The sequence below is a fragment of the Candoia aspera genome, chromosome 3 (genome assembly GCF_035149785.1).
Source record: "Candoia aspera isolate rCanAsp1 chromosome 3, rCanAsp1.hap2, whole genome shotgun sequence".
Classification (NCBI taxonomy): Eukaryota; Metazoa; Chordata; class Lepidosauria; order Squamata; family Boidae; genus Candoia; species Candoia aspera.
Genome location: NC_086155.1, coordinates 174,805,549 through 174,825,580, shown reverse-complemented (window position 1 = coordinate 174,825,580; position 20,032 = coordinate 174,805,549). Strand labels below are relative to the sequence as shown.

Sequence of the window (20,032 nt, the reverse complement as noted above, 5' to 3'; positions counted from 1 at the left end):
TTGAAGTATCATTCCTTCTATTTTCAGTTCAAATCTTCCTATGTTGGAAGAGCTGTAGCCAAATCAAGATCTAAGGCAGGATTCTGTTACACAGGGGCCCAATTGGATGCATTTGGGAAGCTAGTTCCCTTCCACTTCTGCTTCCCAGCAGCCAGTACATAAAGTTTGCCTACTAGAATTCAGAAGCTAGTAAGCCCAATTTATGTATGTTCGGATGGACGCTAGTCAGTCATTTGCAATGGGAGAAGCATAAAAGCATGCAGCCATTGATAGCCTGATCCTCCATAAAACTTTCAGTCCTCTTTTTAAATAATCCAGATTGGTCACCATTAAAACTGCAGGCAATGAAGTATGTGCTGTACAAAGGAGCATTACCTACCTTCTGCCAGTGCAGAATCTCCCCACATGGAGTTTCAGTGGATGGCCCCAAGTTTGAAGACTGAGAAAGTGAGAAGAACTACACTGCTTTTATTAATGATGACATTCATGAATTTATATAACTATCATATTTTGCTGTGGCCTTTTTAGTAATTCCAACAGTGGGTCTCTTTTTCCACTACAGTAGCTGCACACTGAGTTGACATTTTCATCCAGCTGCCCACTGTGATTCCAAGATCTCTTTTCTGATGAGTCACTGCCAGAACCTATTAATGTACTGGGAGTGTATCTACCATTTTACATTGGTTTATATTGAGCTGCATTGGCCATTTTGAAATCAACCCAGTTCAGTGTGATTCTTTTAGACTGCTTCACACAGTTGTGCATCCTCAGGAAATACAGTCATTTCATTCTCAGTCCTAACTCCAAATCATCTCTATACAAGTTGAAAAATATCTGCCCGAACACAGATTTTTAGAGGACCCCACTATGTATTTATTAGTGAATTGATTCTTCAATCCTACTTTTCTTTTTTTGAACTAGTTGTCAATCCACAAGCAAACCTGTCTGCTACCACAGCAGCTGGGTTTGCTGTCACTTGTTGAAAATCCAATTATACCATACTTCCTGAGTCACACATGTCAACATGCCTGACATATCTAGAAGGTTAATGAGACCAGGCTTACTGCTGTAAGAATCATATTTATCTATCAAATTTCATCACTGCCCATTTCTCCCAAGAGGGACTGTGGGCAGTGCAAAATAAGCAAACTTAGAACAAGCACTGTTAAAAAGAATTTTCATTCTTTTTAACAGTGCTTGTTCTAAGTTTGCTTATTTTTTCATATTTTCAACCATTTTTTCCCAGAAAAACTGTTAAGCTAACTGGCATGTAGCTTCCTTTATTGCCCTACATTGTTCCTAATCCTCAGGAATAGATAATTAAGATAATTAAATAAGTAGAAGTTCAACATTTCTGGAAACAACCCAGCATTTATTATATTCATGTATGTTCTTTAAGAACTCTTGGGTCCATACAGCTTGACCTGCTGATCCTGTAGAACATGGTCTTTTCTTAAATAAGAGTGAAACCAGGGTACATAAATTATCTAGTATCATTTAGATATGCAGCAGCTGTGAATGAAGGTTATTTTCTCCCTCTCCCTTTATTTTTACCTTATGAATCTGGATGGATTCTAGCAAGCACTTGGAAAGTTTCTTGGTAAACTTATGAGCAATTTGTACCCTCTGCTGTCTAGAAAAGGCAGAGGCTTTCCTGACTGCTTTGAAGATCACTGGGTGGGAGAGGACCAGCAATATAGAAAACCAACTCCCAGGAATTGTACACACACTGGCCTGCTAACAGCAGGCCACAGCAGAGAAGGCCATGTAGTAGCCAAAGAACAGAGGCCATGGGAAGGAGCAATACTGGGATCAGCATGATTGACCACCCACAAGGACCAGGCTCAGTGAGGAAGAAATGGCTTCCACTGGTAAATAAGTAGAGCAGACAGGCAGCAGTAATGCCAGCAATGAGCCCACGTACAAAACAGCAGGACTGAAGGCTGCCTTGAACTGACCCCATGCAAAAGGCTCTCCAATAACCAGACGAGAAACAAGGCAGTGCCAATCCTGCAACTCTCTGGCAGCTGAAAAAGACTGGTAGCTTCATCACCTGATAAGGCGGCTTATCTATCATACACAAGAGAAAAGGCAGTGCAGCAGCCTTCCAGGCTGTGATGCAGGCAAGACTGCTGGATCTTCGTTGTCAGAGCAGTGATAAGAAATCTGAAGGATTTCAGATGGGGCAGAAGAGTGACCCTACTCTGAGAAAAAACTAATTCCCTTGGGAAAACTGCTGTAGTGTATCTCTCTTCTCTTGGCTCAGTATCAGGTGACTGAGAACAAAAGCTAGACCTAACAATCCTACCCTATTTGGAGGGGAAAAGGTTTAGTAACCAATGGAGTTGCCGAGGATTGAAATGCAAATTACTGTAGTTTGCTATGACATTATTCTTTTGTTCCCCTGTACCTTTTCGACAGTGACAAGTGTTTGTTGTTACAATGAAATATTCAATAAAGGAGAACTTGAACTACATTCAGGTAAAGGACAGGGGATTTTAAAGTTTTGCCTAGAATAGTTAACCCTTTTTTTACCCAGGTCCATCTTTCAGTGACTAGAAAGTTACCTCATGGTATCTTTTTCTACTCATCTAACCTTCCAGATTTCATAATTGGGAAACTGATCCTTGTTGGGAAAGAACCCACCTTAATAGTATGTTACATATACTATTATATAGAATATGTAACATGTAGTAAACGCCTTGCAGAGTTACAAAACAAAAAGAAACTTGTGTCAATCAGGCACTGCAGCTTTGCCTTCAGCCAGTAACATTTCTATTTTTTTTTCCTTTGAAATTTTTTTTGAAAGGGTTAACAAAGCAGTAAATCAATAAATCTGTCCTGAGTTTAATACAGTTCAGTCAGAAATTAGTCCCAGAGTAAAACTCAGCCCACATGCCATTTGTACTGCAATGAGAGAGAAGCATCATCAAGGAAGGTCCAAAGCTTTCACTATTAAAGGCAATTTATTCATTTCACAAAATATCCATCTTCACAAATACTTCATTAGAATCCTGATAAAAAATATAATTTATTTTGTCATCTTAAGTCATGACCATAAATACATTTATAGAATTCACTATTGACATTTGAACACATACATACACCTATAAATATAAAACAGCACTTTAGCATTTTAGAACAAATGATTGGATAAGCTTGTGGATTAGAAGCAAAGCAGTGATGAATTCAAATCCTGGGTAGTCCCTAAATATCTATTACATGTCTAAGCCACAGAATTTTATTTGATTACATTCAGGTCACATTTCTCAATCTTACAGCAGCCTGAGGTAATTTTTCAAAGAAAAAAAAATCCAGAAATAAATTTGAAAATGTTGCCTCAGTACCATTAAATGTACACTGAACTGTACATTTAGTTATATTCTGAAGCTGTCATGGAAATTTACTATAGGAGCATATTTCAAATGTAGTTCTCATTAGTAATGTATCGACAATTGAACAAAGGTAGGAACTGTTTTCATAATCACCTATGAATATAAAAGTGCAGTAGTGAAGAAACTTTTGAAAGGCACAAACGGCTTTAACACAGGTTTATTAGCCATGGGCAGTTGACAGCCCCTGCCAGTTGAACGTTATGCTTGTCTCAGAGGTTGGTTTAGCTTGACTTGACTGCTCAGCCAAGAGTCTTTGAACGGTTTCTGATGTTCCAGGTCTAAGCCACGGCTCAGTTGCCACAGAGTCAACCGAACTGGGTCTTCTGCCGTGTTTAGGAGGAAAGTCCTTCAGGATGTCATCACCATTCCCCAGTAAAATGTCATCAGCTTGAGGAAGAGAAACCAATTTTAGTATATGAAGTCATACTTGGTATCCTAACATGTATTTCAGTGACCAAATTACTCACTCCAAAGTATTGCAGGGGTCTTCTGTAGAGTGAAAATGCAGCAGGGCCAGCACAACTGTTGCCCAATTGGGATACTTCAGATTTCAAATATTTCCTTATTCTGGAGTCACTGGTTACATGTTATTTGACACAGAGAGATGGGAGATGGTGGCTTCTTCTAAGCTAAGTATGAAGGTAATTGAGACTAACTGCATACTGTGCCCTACACAGCACTAGAGGATGCTACTCCCTCTTTCACCATATTTCTTTTATTAGAGATACTGTTGTATGCAAAAGTTTAGGCACTCCTGATCATGTAAGTACCTCATGGTCAGGTCAATTTGGAAGAAAGTTTAAGATCAATGACTTGCTGAAATATCCAATCTCTTTTCAGCTTTCAATTTCTCGCTGACTATGGTGAAGACCAAGAAAAGGTTCTGCTAGAATGGCCTGGAAACTGGTCTGATGTACAAAACAGAATCCAGAGATCACTGCAAATGACCCGCTGAAGTTTAGTTGACACTGGAGTCACTGTCCACAGAACAGCATTGCTTATACAACAATGATCTGCATGGGAGAGTTATCAGAAACAACCCTTTTCTCCAACCTCATCACAAAAGTCATTGTCTCAAGTATGCAAAAGAAAACTTTTACAAGCCTGCAATCTTTTGGAGCACAGTGCTTTGGATTGCTGAAACAAAATTTGAACTTTTTGACCACAACAACACAGGAGACTTTTGGAGAAAAAGAGATGAAACATCTGAAGAAAAGAACACCTTGCCAACAGTTAAATATACAGGAGGCTCTATGATGCTCAGGGATTGTACAGCAGCCAGTGGTACAGGAAATACTGAATGCATGGAAGGAAGAATAGATTTAACTAAATATCAAGGTATCTGAAAAGCAAATGTCTGAAAATCAGTGAAGAGAGTTTGGATGTTTCAGCAACCCAATGAACTGACACATACAATCAGCTATGAAGTTCTTATTGGAAAGAAAGATAAAACATTTTGGAAAAGCCCTCACAGTGCCCACACTTCATTATTACTGAAAATCTGTGAGGATATTTCAAACCTACTGTGCATGGAGATTTAATTATTCATCTGCATTTATACCAACTGCAACCAAAGAAACACTTCATGGTTATAACAGTAACATATAAAATTAACAATAACACAAACAAAATGAAGACAAGAAAAAAATTAAAACATCCACAGAAAGGTTAAAATTTCAGTGTAAAATTGACAAACCAAAAATGCTTGTGTAATTTCTATTGCCATGGACTTCATAGAACTGGGAGACTATTAGTAACTTCCCCCATAATGTACCAGTTGGGCAGATCAATTCTGAATGCAGGAGCTAGTCCTTCAAACACCTCAGAGCCAAGCTACATAGGACTTTATGAATAATGACAAGCACTTTGAGTAAAACCCAGAAGGTAAGAGGCAACCAGTCAAGACCCTCAGCACAGATGCAATATGCAAGTGGGAATGAGTACCAGCTAATAACTGGGTTGCTGCATTCTGGACTAAATGAAGCTTCCTAGTGGTCTATATAGGCAGCCCCATGTAGAGTGCACTGCAATAGTCCAAGTGCATGGTGATGAGAGCATGAATTACTTCTATGAGGCTCTCTTGCTCCAGGAAGGGGCATGACTGGAGCACCAGTCAGATTTGGGCAAAGGTCCCCCTGGACATGGTCTCCATCTCTTCCCATGAAACAATAGCTTCCAGGAGGACCCCCAAGTCATGGGTACCTGACCACTCAACTGAATTGCTCATAAGATTATCTGGAAACTTTTCAAGTGCTCGCCAGAATCTATCCAGATCCATAAGGCACTTGGGCAGCCCATCCTATTTGGTCTGCTCATCCTACGAAGGTGGCAGTCAATCTGTGATCTGACCACATCAACAGGCTAGATGTAATCACCACCATTTTGCCAGTTACCCTTCTCCTCTAACAGCAAACTTGATGTCACCTACCAAACCTCTTTCAATCCACCACAACTGGAGTATATCTGTTAACTACTTCACCCACAATCTCTTGGCTCTCTAACATCCTAACATACATTCCTTCACCCCGGTTGCAATCTTACACACATTTGACTTAATAGTCCAGGTGTCAGCTATTTGACAGTGCTGCTTACACTGGCACCTCTATAAATACACATTCACATACCATCTATTAAGACATAGCAGACGATCATAGACATATGGAGAAACAATACAACTGAGAAGCATCCTCCCACTAATGCTAATTACTTTCTAATTAAATAAGTTTCCCTTATTCCCTTTTCTCTCACTCCAACAGACAGCAGGTCCTAGTCAGTTTTCTCCTCACAGCCAAACTGATTGTTCTGGTCTGGTCCTGCAACAGGGCCCACTGGCACAACTACCAGTCACTCAGATCATGGTTGCAATCACTATGTACTGGGAGTTGTTCAAGGGAAGCAGCAGCAAAAGCCCCTACTCTCAGTTCAGTCCTTCCCTTCTGCAAGAATCCTACAAATACAAATATCCAACAACATTCCGTATCCTCTACCAATCACAGTCAGTCTGGAAGATGGTAACATCCACATTCCTCCTATTTTCATCTGTTACTGGGGGCTCATCTGAGGTTCCAAGCCTCAGAGGACTTCACCTTCATCTTCAGCCATCCCCTCTCTTCTGTTCTTTACCTTCAGCCATCCCTTCTCTTCTGCTGGACATCCTGTTAACTATGGCAACCCCCATGGGATCCCAACATCTCCTCATTGCCACAATTTTGACAAGCAGCCAACTGCCTCCTTCATTATTGTCATGTTAGCTCAGTTTAATTACAGTACTGGAGAACACTGACCAGATAGCTTCACTGCTCCCTCCTAGTACACTATCAACAGCTAAGTTCTCTCACATTTTTCTGGTCTCTTATCTCCAAGTCTCTCATCTCCACAGCAAAACCACCCCCTGGATGTCCAATCTGACTCTATTCAAGCCAATTTCAGCTCCAGGAGACCAGATCTAGGATCACTCCAAGCACTACATTCACATCTGCAAACTTTCTCCTCAATCTCCAACACTGGTACCGTAAAACCAATTTTGCCATTTCTGAGCTAGAAGAGCTCTGCAAGGAGAATGGGGGAAAATTCCAAAATCAGGAACAGACAGATTCTTAGCTGGCTAAAGAAAATGTTTGGAAGCTGTTATTTCTGCCAGAATATGGTCCAACATTTGCACCTGCCATATTGTTTTCCAACTTTGAATCTGTAAACAACTGCATATGAACTGTGAGTATACAGTACATTCCAAGTTTGTAGAAAGATGGCATGTCTAATTTTGTATAACGTGTGTGTTCATTTAGGGATTCACCAAAACATATAATTCAACCAGAAGTGCCTATACTTTGCAAAAAGTTGTTTTTAGAAGAATCTGCACAATTATAATCCAACATTTTTGAAGGGAATCACGTTAGAGAAGACTGCTGTAAAAAAGTAAAAGAAAACAGGGGAAAGAGGAAGATAACTGGCCCAGGACTTTTACTGAAAGCATCTACTGAAGCTAAATGCAAAGGTGTAAACTTATTTTTTACTAAATTGACATGAAATATTGACATGCAATTTAATGAGAATGACCATTATCAAAAAATTAGTCCATTGCTTCTTTACCTTTTTAAAGTACTCTGTCTCACAAAAATTGCTTCTCAGATTATGCTGAGTATAAAACAAAGGAATTCTCACCTTCTTTTGGCTAGCAGAAGAAGCAACAAATCCTCTATCAATAGCAGCAGATGTCCTTATAAGTATTTGCTTTCCCTGTATTCATTCACTTATGAAAGATTGCAAGGTTTTTTTAGAGGGGAATGAGCTGTCTAATCACCTACTCTGATAACTACTATAGCAAGAATTATATTCTGAACAGAAAATACGAGATTTGATTTTTCATGCTTTGGATCCATGCCTTTAAACAGGAAGCTGTTTTGATTCTGATCTTGAAGTGTGGAAGATCTTTTAATAATTAACTAATTTCAATGTAGGCACCACTTGACTCCAACTAACTTTGGGTGTCTCACAATATAATATCATAAAAACCAATATGAATTATGTATTTCTTCATTCTCCAAAGCACAGAGAATAATCTACAGTAATGAAATATGCACACCTACAAAATCTATTAAAAATTTGCCATATTTTCAGTATTTCTGCAGAAATCACAAACTAATTTAAGGTGTTAAATTTAAAGAAAATGAATCACAGGGGAAATTGGATTAAAAATTTACATATGCATCAAACAGTGCATACTTTTCCAGATAAATTCAGTCCTTTCTAAAATATATAATAAAACACAAGAGTGGAAGTTCTGGGTGCAATTTCTGTGGATATGAAAGGCAAGAGTCACATTTGAGAGTATCTCTGGGCCTAAAATTATATATCTAATTCATGAAAAGAGAATGTATAAATTAATTTTAATCAAGCCCAAACTTAATGATACAAAACGTCAAACTACAATAAAGATTCTTCTTGAAACTGCAGCTTCAGCCATAAATAATTGTGTCAACTTAAATTTGAAAATAGGTGCAGCCCAATATAGAGAGTCCTAGGCAGTTTTAAGGATTCTATACTGTACAGAATTCCACCTAGGAGCAATATATGGACACAGCACTGAGGTTCCAAAGAAAGGATAATTTTATGGGGGTACAGAAGCTGTTTGTTTGTTTTTAATTATGTGGCAAAACCAACTGTGTGAGTAGAATGATAGCATTCACCAAAGAAAAGCTTCTCTGTGCAACTAGAACAGCTTCTCTATGAACAGAAATCTATTTTGGCATTTGCTGCATTGAGAAACTGGAATTCAAAAAGGATCTTCAAATATCTATCAGTCTATCTAAAAGATACAAGAAACCAAATTTGGCCAGTTACTCACCCTGACCATCACTTCCTTTCTACAAAGAAAATGTCAAAAATCAGTCCAGATTTTGGTGACGGAATATGCTAACCTATCAAGAAAGAATATACGATATTTGCAGGAAAGTCTATTTCAACTCCTTAGTTTCTTTATGGTGACAGTACCTGCAATATAATGCTTCCAGGTGAAGGGAAATTCTAACACATTTGTAGATGGCATAAAGCAGGGGAAAAAAAGATCAAAATGATCTTGGTAGAATGGAAAACCTGGGTCAGAAAAACCCAGGATGAAATTCCAAATAAAGACATGCAAATTTGCAAAATCAGGGAGTTTAAAGAACAAGTTAAATAGTAGTAAGACTACTTTTAATGCAGTTGATAAGTTGATTTTGAATCAGATGAATTTATTTTTATTTTTATCCTGCCTTTTATTATTTTTATAAATAACTCAAGGCAGCAAATATACTTAGTACTCCTTCCTCCTCCTATTTTCCCCACAACAACAACCCTGTGAGGTGAGTTGGGCTGAGAGAGAGTGACTGGCCCAAGGTCACCCAGCCGGCTTTCATGCCTAAGGCGGGACTAGAGCTCTCAGTCTCCTGGTTTCCAGGCCAGCACCTTAACCACTAGACCAAACTGGCTCTATACTGCAACAAAGGGCTAAGATATAATATTAATATTAATATTAATAATAATAATAATAATTTTTAAATCCCCCCATGGTTCTTAAATCCTGGAAAATAATAGTTCTACTCATTCTTTGCATTATATGTGTTCTACATAATTAGTGTTTCTACTCCTCAAATCTTCAGGTCCATTACTAGCATTCATCAGAGCCAACTAGCTTTTCTCAAGCTGGCCAGTGAGGTAGCTCCAAAACTGTTCTACTGCTGGAACCCTGTGTAAACGGTATGTGGGAACGACCTTGGGAGCGAGGAGGAAGAGCTGCAACCTACGGTCTGATAAACAAAAGTTGAGTCCGAAGGAGGCGAGGTGGCGAAAGCGTCTCAGAAGGGACTCTCCCTAGTGTTTGGGAGAGTAACAGTGAAGGGAGGGAGGAGTACTTTCAGACTTACAAGATTCTGTTAATGTAACCTTACAATAAAGGTAGAGCTAGTACTCCTGGTTGTGCTTCTTGTCTGGACTACCTTGCAAGGCTGACATTCGTCTCGCAAGTCTGAAGTACCCCTCCTTTCCTTCACTGTTACTCTCCCAAAAACTAGGGAGGGTCCCTTCTGAGACGCTTTCACCACCCCTCCTCCTTTGGACTCAAATTTTGTCAGTCCATTGTCTGGGCTGTAATTCTTCTTCCTGTCTCCCAAGGTTATTCCCACGTACCATTACATCCTGTCCCCTTCCCCTGATCCTTGTCTTTTTTCTTTTTTCACTTACTGTTTTTCACTTTGCAAAAACAAAAGCAAACAGCTCTGTGCCAAGTGATGAGTTATCTGGGAAGCCAGGTGTGAGCCAGCTGAGGGTGGGATTCTGACATCCATAATCTCAAGTTGCAAAACTGAAGCTAGGGGCTGCAAAGCTGAATAAAAGCTGCTCATGGACACCCATGATCATAGTACCACAGCAGAAGTCACACACAAGTTCTCAGTGGAAATATTATTAGAGCGTTGACAGTATCCAACTCTGAACATCACACTTTGAGGGTGTAGGTAAATTAAAATACATGCATAGGAATGGAATGAATATGACTGGCATAAAAAACAAGGCCTACAACGACAAAGTTGATAGAACTGGGTATCTCTTGCCTCAAGAAGAAAAGACTAAAGGAAAACATGGTAGTACTCTTCATAGCCTTCAAATACCTTATACAGAAAAGACCAAATACTCGTGTGCTGGTGACCCAGAGGTGAGGACTCAATCTAATAGGCTTAAATTAAGGAAAATATATTTCAGTTGACAACTATTAAGAAATCTCTTAATAGTAAGAGCAAGCCGGCAATTAAATCAATTACTGGGAGAGGGTCTCCCTCACTGGAAGCACCTATCTTTAAATTTCCTTTATCAAGTATGCAGTTAGGCTTGAAGACCCTTTAACACTCTGGGTTTAATTCTGAAATATAGGTCTATAGATCTATCTGTGATATATATAGGGGCTACATTCAAAGGAATCTAACAAAGTAAGAGAAGGCTACAAGTAACTTGTTGCCTAAGCTGAGCTGTAGCTACCTCCTGATTCTTCCCTTTTTGTCTTTTCTCTCATTAATCTCAAGGCTGCAAAGCAAACAGACAAGGGAAAATCTAGTCTAGCAGTAATTTTAAAAATGGACACAGAATCTTGAAAAGGTACCCCCCCACCACCACTCCATTTTTAGACTAAATGTTAAGATACTTCTGTTAAGAATCTGAAGGGAAGTGAAGAGTAATGACAGCGCAGTGCAGTGCAGCACTCTCGTCTACTATGCAGTAGCTCAGCCCTAGTAGCCCATAAGCAGTATATGCTGGGCACTTCTAAGAACCAGCACTTTGCCCTTGGCCAGCCTTTCCCAACCTGTGTGTTACAAACGTGCCGGTCAACTTTCAGAATTCCACAGCTAGCGTGGCAATTGCTGCAAATTGAATTGCAAACATCTGAAAGACACCAAGATTGGGGAAAGCTGCTCTAGGTAAAGTTTGCTCACATTGTATTTATGAATCAGTTCTTCCCAATCTAACAAATGTTTAATTTTTTCAACAATTTCTGTCCGAATATTCAATAAAGAGACTATACCTATATGAGTGGACTTCTTATGTAGTTCATTTAATCTTTGTAGCCTTTCTTCATTTCTGGCTTTTAATTGCTCTATATTGAGACTAGAGTTCGAGTGCAGAGAGCTGTTGTCAAACTGTGGTGGTGGAGTAACCCTATGGGAAGCAACATCCTACAAATACAGAGAATTATGTTAGACAGAACTATTATAAAAAACTTACCAAGTCAACGTTATTGGAATTGCCAAAATAAGCATATCTACAACCCAAATAATTTGCATACAACACAGATACATTACTAAAGGAAGTACTACTTATTTCATGAGTTTGTCAGATTCTAACTTTCCCTAGGTTACCCCAACCTACTTTCATGGTTGCTGATTAAATGTACAGTTAATGAAGAATGAAATTTTTTTTCCAGAATGCGGCCGCGCGGGTAGTTATTGGTGCCCCTAGAGCAGCACATGTGACACCACTCCTGCACGAGCTGCACTGGGTGCCAGTTTGCTTCCGGGTCCAATTCAAGGTGTTGGTTATCACCTTTAAAGCCCTACATGGCATGGGGCCAGGGTACCTGAGGGACCGTCTTGTCCCCATAACACCGACCCGTCCCACCCGGTCAGGCAGGGAGGGCATGCTACGGACCCCATCAACAAAGGAATTTCATCTAGCAAGGTCCAGGAGGCGAGCCTTCTCTGCAGTGGCAGCCGCCCTTTGGAATATCTTTTCCCCGGAGGTGAGGTAGGCACCTTCACTCCCAGACTTCCGGAAGAATTTAAAAACCTGGTTCTGCCACCTTGCTTGGGATGGGAAGGGCAATAGCTCTTTCTGGGGGTGGTTGGCACCGTAGTGCCCTCCCCATTGAATGAGACCTTTTCTCCACAAGGGTCATATATTTATCTATTTATAATGATATTTTGTATTGCAATCTATGTTTTATGGTTTCAAGTTGTTTATTGTGTTGTAAACCGCCCAGAGTCCCCCTTTGGGGGAGATGGGCGGTGACAGAAATTTGAAATATAAATAAATACATAAAATAATGTAGTCTTTGATTTTTATAAGTCCTCACCCCTATGCTAATAATGAAGTTGTGAGAGGCTGATACTGGCTAACAGCTGGAATTAAAACACCCTCATTTTACTTACTTTCAAATATCATTGGGGTTGGAAAAAAGGACTATAATTTTAATTGATTTTTTTCAGAGTTATGGATTAGCTCAATAGCCATCAGCCTTGTAACTCAATACTCAGAGCTTTACTGTCAGTAAATATAGTATAAAAAGATATATTACACACACACACACACACACAATCTAACTGAGTAAGTTTGTTAAAATAAGGATGATAGAATTTGATTTCAGTAAGATTTAGTAGGCGCACAAAGCTTCAACAAGCCAAAAATCCAATGGATTCCTTTACCTTCTTCTTCTCTCTCCTTCTTTCCCTTGCAGATACAGGTGGTGAAGGAGTTATATTCATATTGAAGTTATGCTCTTCTAAAATTGGGTAAGTTTCACCATCCGTACCTAGAAGAAGCAAGTTTCAAACTATAAGTATATACTTGGATTTTTAAGCAATGTTCATGAAAACATAATGCATCCCAGATGCTTAAGATATCTTTAAATCTATTGAACATCATCCCGCAAACAACATTTATGCATTTGAAAAGTCTTCTCAAGGTGGCAAGTCCATTTCTTTTTTAATTTAAAACAGATATGTTTTTTTTAAGTCTACAGATGGTCAGATAGTTACTACAATTCAACAACTGATGTTCAATATAACATTAATAAAAGATACCAAGCAAAGTACTTTGAGATGTTTTCATAATATTAAAAAGGAAAACAATATGAATTTTTTAGCTTAGTAACAAAATCTCCACTATGTTATTGTTTATAAATATTAAAAGGAAAGGAAAGGAAAGGAAAGGAAAGGAAAGGAAAGGAAAGGAAAGGAAAGGAAAGGAAAGGATTCTTAAAAACAATATAGGTATTTGATTTCTGACTTCCCCCTTCTTTGTTCTCCAATCGATCTGCAGCATTTATTGATATAAACTTTAGAAACCATGCTCTAGATGTTTGTATTTGCCTTGCTGAATGATGTTATATATATAGAAGCTATTTTGCTTGAATTTTGTTAAATTTCTGTTTTGTATGTATTCTGTTAGTTTCGCCATTGCTGCATATTCTGCATTCATCTGTGCTCACACACATCCAAGAAATATCTGGTTCTCCACTGGGGAACAGCAGAACTTGGATTCCATTTCTGTGATCCACCCACAGAACAATGTTATTGTATGATCAGAACATATATCATAAATAAAAATGAAATAAGAAGGTATCCTACCAGCTCCTTTGAATTCCAAAGAGGTTCGTTTATCAGGTCTAAGGATTCCAATAACCATAGAAAACACCCACCCTCCAAATATTATGCTATACACAGATCTCTTTTGTCCAACATATTAGAAGAAAGCACTTAAAAGAAGACTGTATTTTTCTGTTCTATAGCAAGTTAAAATGCAGTTAAAAGTTGCATCATCAAATTAAGTAAGACAGATACAAAAATTAAATAACATTAAATAAAATAGATCTTACTTAAAACTATTTTCATATGTACACCATATAAATTATTTCAGGGTTTAACTTTGTGTTAAGACATGAGTGTTAAGCCACATTTTGCATAGCGACCACCTTTATTCATTCTTTATATCAAAAGAGTCTTAACAGTTTGAGAACCAATTACTAACATACTTCTGGGCCCATTACATTCACCTCTAGCCCCTGCTTTGGACTTGCTCCAGCTAAGATGGCGAAATATCAAGGATTATGGAATATAGTACAAACATCTGGAAAGCACAAAATTGGTAACTCCTTATAGTTTCTAACTACAAATATTTGTATTTTAAAGATAGTTGGAATTCATCCAAATTACTTTCTAGACCTACAATTTCCACCGACCTACAATTCTAAATCTGAAAACTAGAAATAATCCTGATGTTTTTGATAGAAAACTAAAATAGGAGATAACCTTTTAAGACTGAGGGCATTCCTGTCTCCATTCTAACACTTATCCCATGAAAAATGTCTTTAATCTTATGAAGAAATTACAAGGTTAGTTTCTGAAGCAAAGTTAACCATATATTATTGGAAAAAATTGGCTAAAAAAGTCTCCAGTAACTTCATTCAGTGGAAACCTTCACTTAAAGAACTGTGGTTTAGAAGAAGTTTTAACACACTAATTCAAACTACTGCCACTGTATGTCTGAATACTGGAAAACTGGTAAATGTTTCCTTTTTCTGCCCTGTCCAGGTAGTGTAACCATTGTTCCTTTAACTCTGAACTATAGAAACCCAGAAATCTTAAATAGTTGAAAATCAAGTGAGTAGGAAACAAACAATAAATATTAGCTATGGATGAGATGCCACATAAACCTGGAGGAAAATGTAGTGTATATATAAGATAGCTCCTCTTGATAATTAGTCTACCAAATGTAGAAATACTAAAAAGATACACCCACCAATAAAAGCACTCTCTGATTCCAAGAGTGAGGTTTTCATAAATCCATCTGAGTCTTCATCTCTAACCTACCAATGGAAAGCAACAGAAAACCCAAGTTAAATCAACAGGCTGTTTTGTTTTGTTTAACAGACATTTACAACATTTTTCCATTATTCCCAGTTTGAATGTGATTGGTTAATTCTGAACACAGCCACATCCCTACTTATAAGAGGGTGTGTACAATTATGCAACCACGTTATTCTAGTTTTTTATTTTTATTTTTTTCCCTCTAAAAGATTTCAGTTTGTTTTTCAATTGAATTGTACAGCTTGTATGTTATATTAAAGGTGGAAAAAATTCTGAAATGATTAATCTTGGTCTGATTTTTTTACATCTCAAAAACCTGGCATTTTAACAGGGGTGTGTAGACTGTTTATATCCACTGTAATGCTCAAGTAATCTAGGTCTTAACTTAATATATTACTAAATAAATGTCATACTGAAAATGTATCTTTAAAAAAGCAAGCCACAATTTATTTTCCACGTATCTTTCATTCTGCATCTTTCATCCTTTGAGTACCCTGGAAATATCCACTCATTCAGAATAAATTTTACTAAAGAAAGGAGTAAAACAAAATAAAACCCCAATGAATCACAGCAAAGATCTATTTAACTAGTCCAGTCAACCAGATGCCGCTGAGTAGCCCACAAACAGGCCAGGAGTGCAACAGAAAGTCTGTACGTTTTGACAAGCAACCTGATTTGCAATGGGGGTTGAATAATTTCGATTACAAGTCTAGAAGTGGTTTTCCACAGCCTCATTCCAAGATTTAAAAGAGTTCCAAATCTGCAACTTTCCTAAAGGTAGATCTGCTTCAGCCCAAGGATCATTCTGGTTCTTCTCTGTGTGGTTTTTCCCAAAGTGAGATGTCTATAACTGTTTACATGGTTCAATTGATCTCATATTCACATCTCCAGTTTGGGAGGAAATCCAAAATAACTTATTGTCTGAAACCAATAAAGATCAAGTTATTTTGAGCATGTTCAACATGAGAGTTAAACATGTCCAACTCTCACCCTAGAGGAAATGCTTTAAAATGTTCTCTCAAATAGTTAGAGCTTTGAGAAATTGTTTCTTAAAAGATAATGATCAAGATGCTTTAGAACACTGTTCCAGGTTTCAGCTTTCTAATTACGCTGAAATGTGCAACACAGCTGTTCAACACGGTTAAAAAGTGTTCCACAATGTGAATCCCAGCTCATACTAACCTCACGGTTGCTTTTTACAGAACTGAAGTTCCCCAGAAGCCTTTGAAAATCATACTACTGTACGTACAACCCATGACACCACTTTAAATTAGACAGCATTAGATAACCATTAAAGATGTCATAGAGGTAACCTAGGTGGGACCAGCCAACACAGAAAAACTTAGAGCTACACTCCTCATATAAGAAGGGGAACTCTCTGAGGAGACACTGAACATTAAAAAGGCAAAGGTTCAAGGAGTATGAATTAATACATGCACACAAGTTCACAAAGTTATTGTTTCCCACAAGGAATGAAAAATGAGTAAGTTAATTCTACTGTTGCTCACCATTCCCTTGTCTCTTGATCTAATGCTAGATACAGGATCATCAAAATCTAAGGAACCTAATAAAGCAAAGATATCGAGAAGGAAAACAGAATTAAAAACCAAAGGACACTGACAGTGCTTCATAACACTGGAATTCAGGAATATAATAAATATAATCCTTATCAGAGCCATACATTCAAAATCACACCAGCAATAGCATAATTTTACTGAAAAATGGTTATGTTAATAATTATAATTACATGCAATAAAATGAAAATTATTAGTGGAAGAGAAATAAAGTAGAAAACTGAAGATGTTATCACAAAACCCTGCAATCTATTAGACATTTCTTGATGAACTTACACGAAAATAGGATTTTCTAAAAGTTCCCTGAAATATTGTGCATCCCTCTTCACTCAGAAATTTCTTACCTTTTTAAATAAACTGTTGGTCAATATTCAGTCCAAAAGTTGTGCAAACCCCAAAAGTATGGCTACTGTATTGTTAACATTTATTATATTTATATTATATATTTATTCGCTCTGCAGTAAAACAACTTTTTGTTAATTTTCTTTTTTCTTTTTACCTTGTGCAATTCCATATTACAACAAGAACTACAAACCCTAATGGAAGATCCCATTGTTGTTAATATTGAGATTCACAGACATCTATAAATTAAAATCATTCATTCATTCATTCATTCATTCTATCCTGCCTTTATTATTTTTATAAATAACTCAAGGCAGTGAACATACCTAATACTCCTTCCTCCTCCTATTTTCCCCACAACAATAACCCTGTGAGGTGAGTTGGACTGAGAGAGAGTGACTGGCCCAAGGTCACCCAGCCGGCTTTCACGCCTAAAGCAGGACTAGAACTCACAGTCTCCTGGTTTCTAGCCCAGCACCTTAACCACTAGACCAATCCTCAAGATGGAGTTTCCCAAAAACCTGACTTAACAGAATTTGAATAACTATGAGAAAAAAGAATGCCAGACTTCTGCCCATGGGGGACGTCCCCTAGAGATGTAGGGGAAAACCCACAAGCATCAAAGGCAGAAAAACACTGCAGCAATTGGCCACATAGATATAACAGAAGCTAATAGCAATAGGTATCTACTGATCTTCTATTCGATAATGAATATTTATGTTTGGGGTCTATGCAGATATGTGCACATACCAAAGCAAAGACCACTGAGCTAAATTAAAGCCAAGAAAGACATACCTAGTTTGAGCAGCCCTAACTTACCTTCTGCATTTCTCCTCATTTTTTTAAGTTTCTTTTTTTGCTCTCTCAGCAATGCTAGCTGTTGAATGTCCAGAGTATCATTATTGGTGGGAGGATCAGGATACATATGTCTTGTTTCTAATCGTGTTTCTGAATCTATTACATAAAATAAGGCATTTAGAAGTTGCGTATCTTTTTCTTCAAACATGCATAATTTATTTAAATAATTCTCTGCCAAAAGTTATAATGGATTTGAACAGAAAAATTCAGGGGGACTAAATATTCATACACATGAACTATATACACAATGACTTTCTTATACAATTACTATCTGAGATAATTTGTTTTCAATTGTTTTGCAAGAAAGTCTAAGCTATGAGCTTTTGGGGGGCTCATTATCTCAACACCTACATTAGTTTTTTTCTCAAGCTCCTCCATTTTTTGTTTGTTTGCCTGTTTTACAAAGTCTGGAGGTCTCTTGCTCTTGTTTATAAACAGACTGGTTTGGACTGACTGCTTTTGACATCTGAAATAAATGCTGCAGTGTGTTTTCCTTGTTTACAATTTCAGACACTCCATTCCCTTGATCCCAACAGCATCCTTCTTTTTTCTTTCTCAACTGTCAGGCAATATGCCATACCCACTGAGAATGTTCAATTTCCATTGGACTCTGTTGTTGTTGTTGTTACACTGGGTGGGAGTTATAAAGATATTTTTTATTTTGCAAGCTCCAAGTTTCTATATTTGCTGATAACTTCTCTCTGTATGTGATTAGCATCATTTCAGCTACATGTATAGCAGCACTTAGAAAACTAAGATCACAATTCATGTGTAATTTTTTTTTACCGTGGTACACACAGAAATGCTAAGAAAGTGATTCTGAGGATGCTTGTTTATTTATTTATTTATTTAATCTAATTTATCCCCGCCCATCTCCTCCCGTCCGAGGTCTCTGGGTGGTTTACAACAAGCGATTAAAACCATCACAATAATACAAAAAGTAAAATACAGTAAAAATACTATAAATAGAAATAAAGAATAAAGAATAAAAAATCCAAGCAATGAAACATCTAAAACAGTCCAAGTGTGGGAGGAGTGGTCTATAACAACCATCCCCATGTAGCTCTATTCCCCTCTCCGCCCCAAGCGAGGCAGCAGAACCAGGTCTTCAGACTCCGCCGAAAGGCCAGGAGCAATGGGGCCAATCTCACCTCCAGGGGCAGCATGTTCCACAGGGCGGGAGCTACTGCTGAGAAGGCCTGCTTCCTGGACCCCGCCAGATGAAATTCTTTTACAGATGGGGTCCGTAGCATGCCCTCTCTGCACGATCGGGTGGGACAGGTTGATGTAATGGGGAAGAGGCGGTCCCTCAGGTAACCTGGCCCCATGCCATGTAGGGCTTTAAAGGTGATAACCAACACCTTGAATTGGACCCGGAAGCAAACTGGTACCCAATGCAGCTCACGCAGCAGTGGTGTTACATGTGCCCTTCTGGGGGCACCAAAAACAGCTCACACAGCTGCATTCTGGACCAGCTGAAGCTTCGGAATACTTTTCAAGGGTAGCCCCATGTAGACCGCATTGCAATAGTCTATCTGAGAGATAACAAGGGCATGAGTGACTGTTCGAAGGGCCTCCTGGTCCAGGAAGGGGCGTAACTGGTGCACAGCACGTAGCTGTGCAAAGGCTCTCCTGGCCATGGCTGCCACCTGCTGGTTCTCTGACATCATTTCTGAGTTCACCAACTAACCTTTGTATTTAAGTTCATTAAATTCACGGATATTTTGTAGATTAATAGGATCAGCAATGTCCTTTGAAGATGGTCGCCTTACTGGAGCTTGCATGCGAAGTCTAGCCATCTCAAATACATCCAGATTCTGTTTTCTCCTACAAAAGTTACCAAAATCATGCTTAATCCAAATTTCAAAAATATACATATTCACTTAAAATGAAAAGAGAAATTAGAATTAAACAGATGATAAAAATGGGTCTAAAACAAAATGAAAAAAAATGTTCCAACTTTGTGAACTCTAGAAAGCCAATTACAAAAAAACATGCAGAAACCAAAGTTAACAATTTACTAATTACAAATACTACATACAGTAACACCTGGGACAATATGCATTACCATCAGTGTAGATTGTTTTAGGTTTTAGGTTATTTTAGGCAAACAGTTTCCATCAAAGTTTGGTTACTAACGGTGGCTATAAATACAAATTCTATCCAAGATTAAAAAGCTAAATTTATCAAGTATTTCATTAAGTGAAGCAGCCATGAAGGTATATAGCGTGTCTTAAACGAAGTCTAATCCCCAACC

At 38.1% G+C, this 20,032-nt stretch overlaps 1 protein-coding gene across 3 annotated transcripts in view; it reads right to left on the bottom strand.

The window, feature by feature from the left end:
- Positions 1-2,947: 2,947 nt before the first annotated feature.
- CSPP1 (centrosome and spindle pole associated protein 1) overlaps positions 2,948-20,032 on the bottom strand; it is a 69,993-nt gene continuing 52,908 nt past the window's right edge. For 2 of the 3 annotated variants that reach the window (XM_063299361.1, XM_063299362.1), the window contains 7 exons: positions 19,466-19,602; positions 17,737-17,871; positions 16,510-16,565; positions 14,934-15,000; positions 12,839-12,945; positions 11,443-11,593; positions 2,948-3,782 (listed from right to left, as the gene is read on the bottom strand). In XM_063299361.1, the coding sequence (XP_063155431.1) occupies positions 3,556-3,782; positions 11,443-11,593; positions 12,839-12,945; positions 14,934-15,000; positions 16,510-16,565; positions 17,737-17,871; positions 19,466-19,602 (880 nt within the window). In that variant the 3' untranslated portion in view covers positions 2,948-3,555. Of the gene's footprint in view, positions 3,783-8,739; positions 8,813-11,442; positions 11,594-12,838; positions 12,946-14,933; positions 15,001-16,509; positions 16,566-17,736; positions 17,872-19,465; positions 19,603-20,032 lie in introns of all 3 variants that reach the window. The other variant, XR_010067656.1, reaches the window with a different exon arrangement.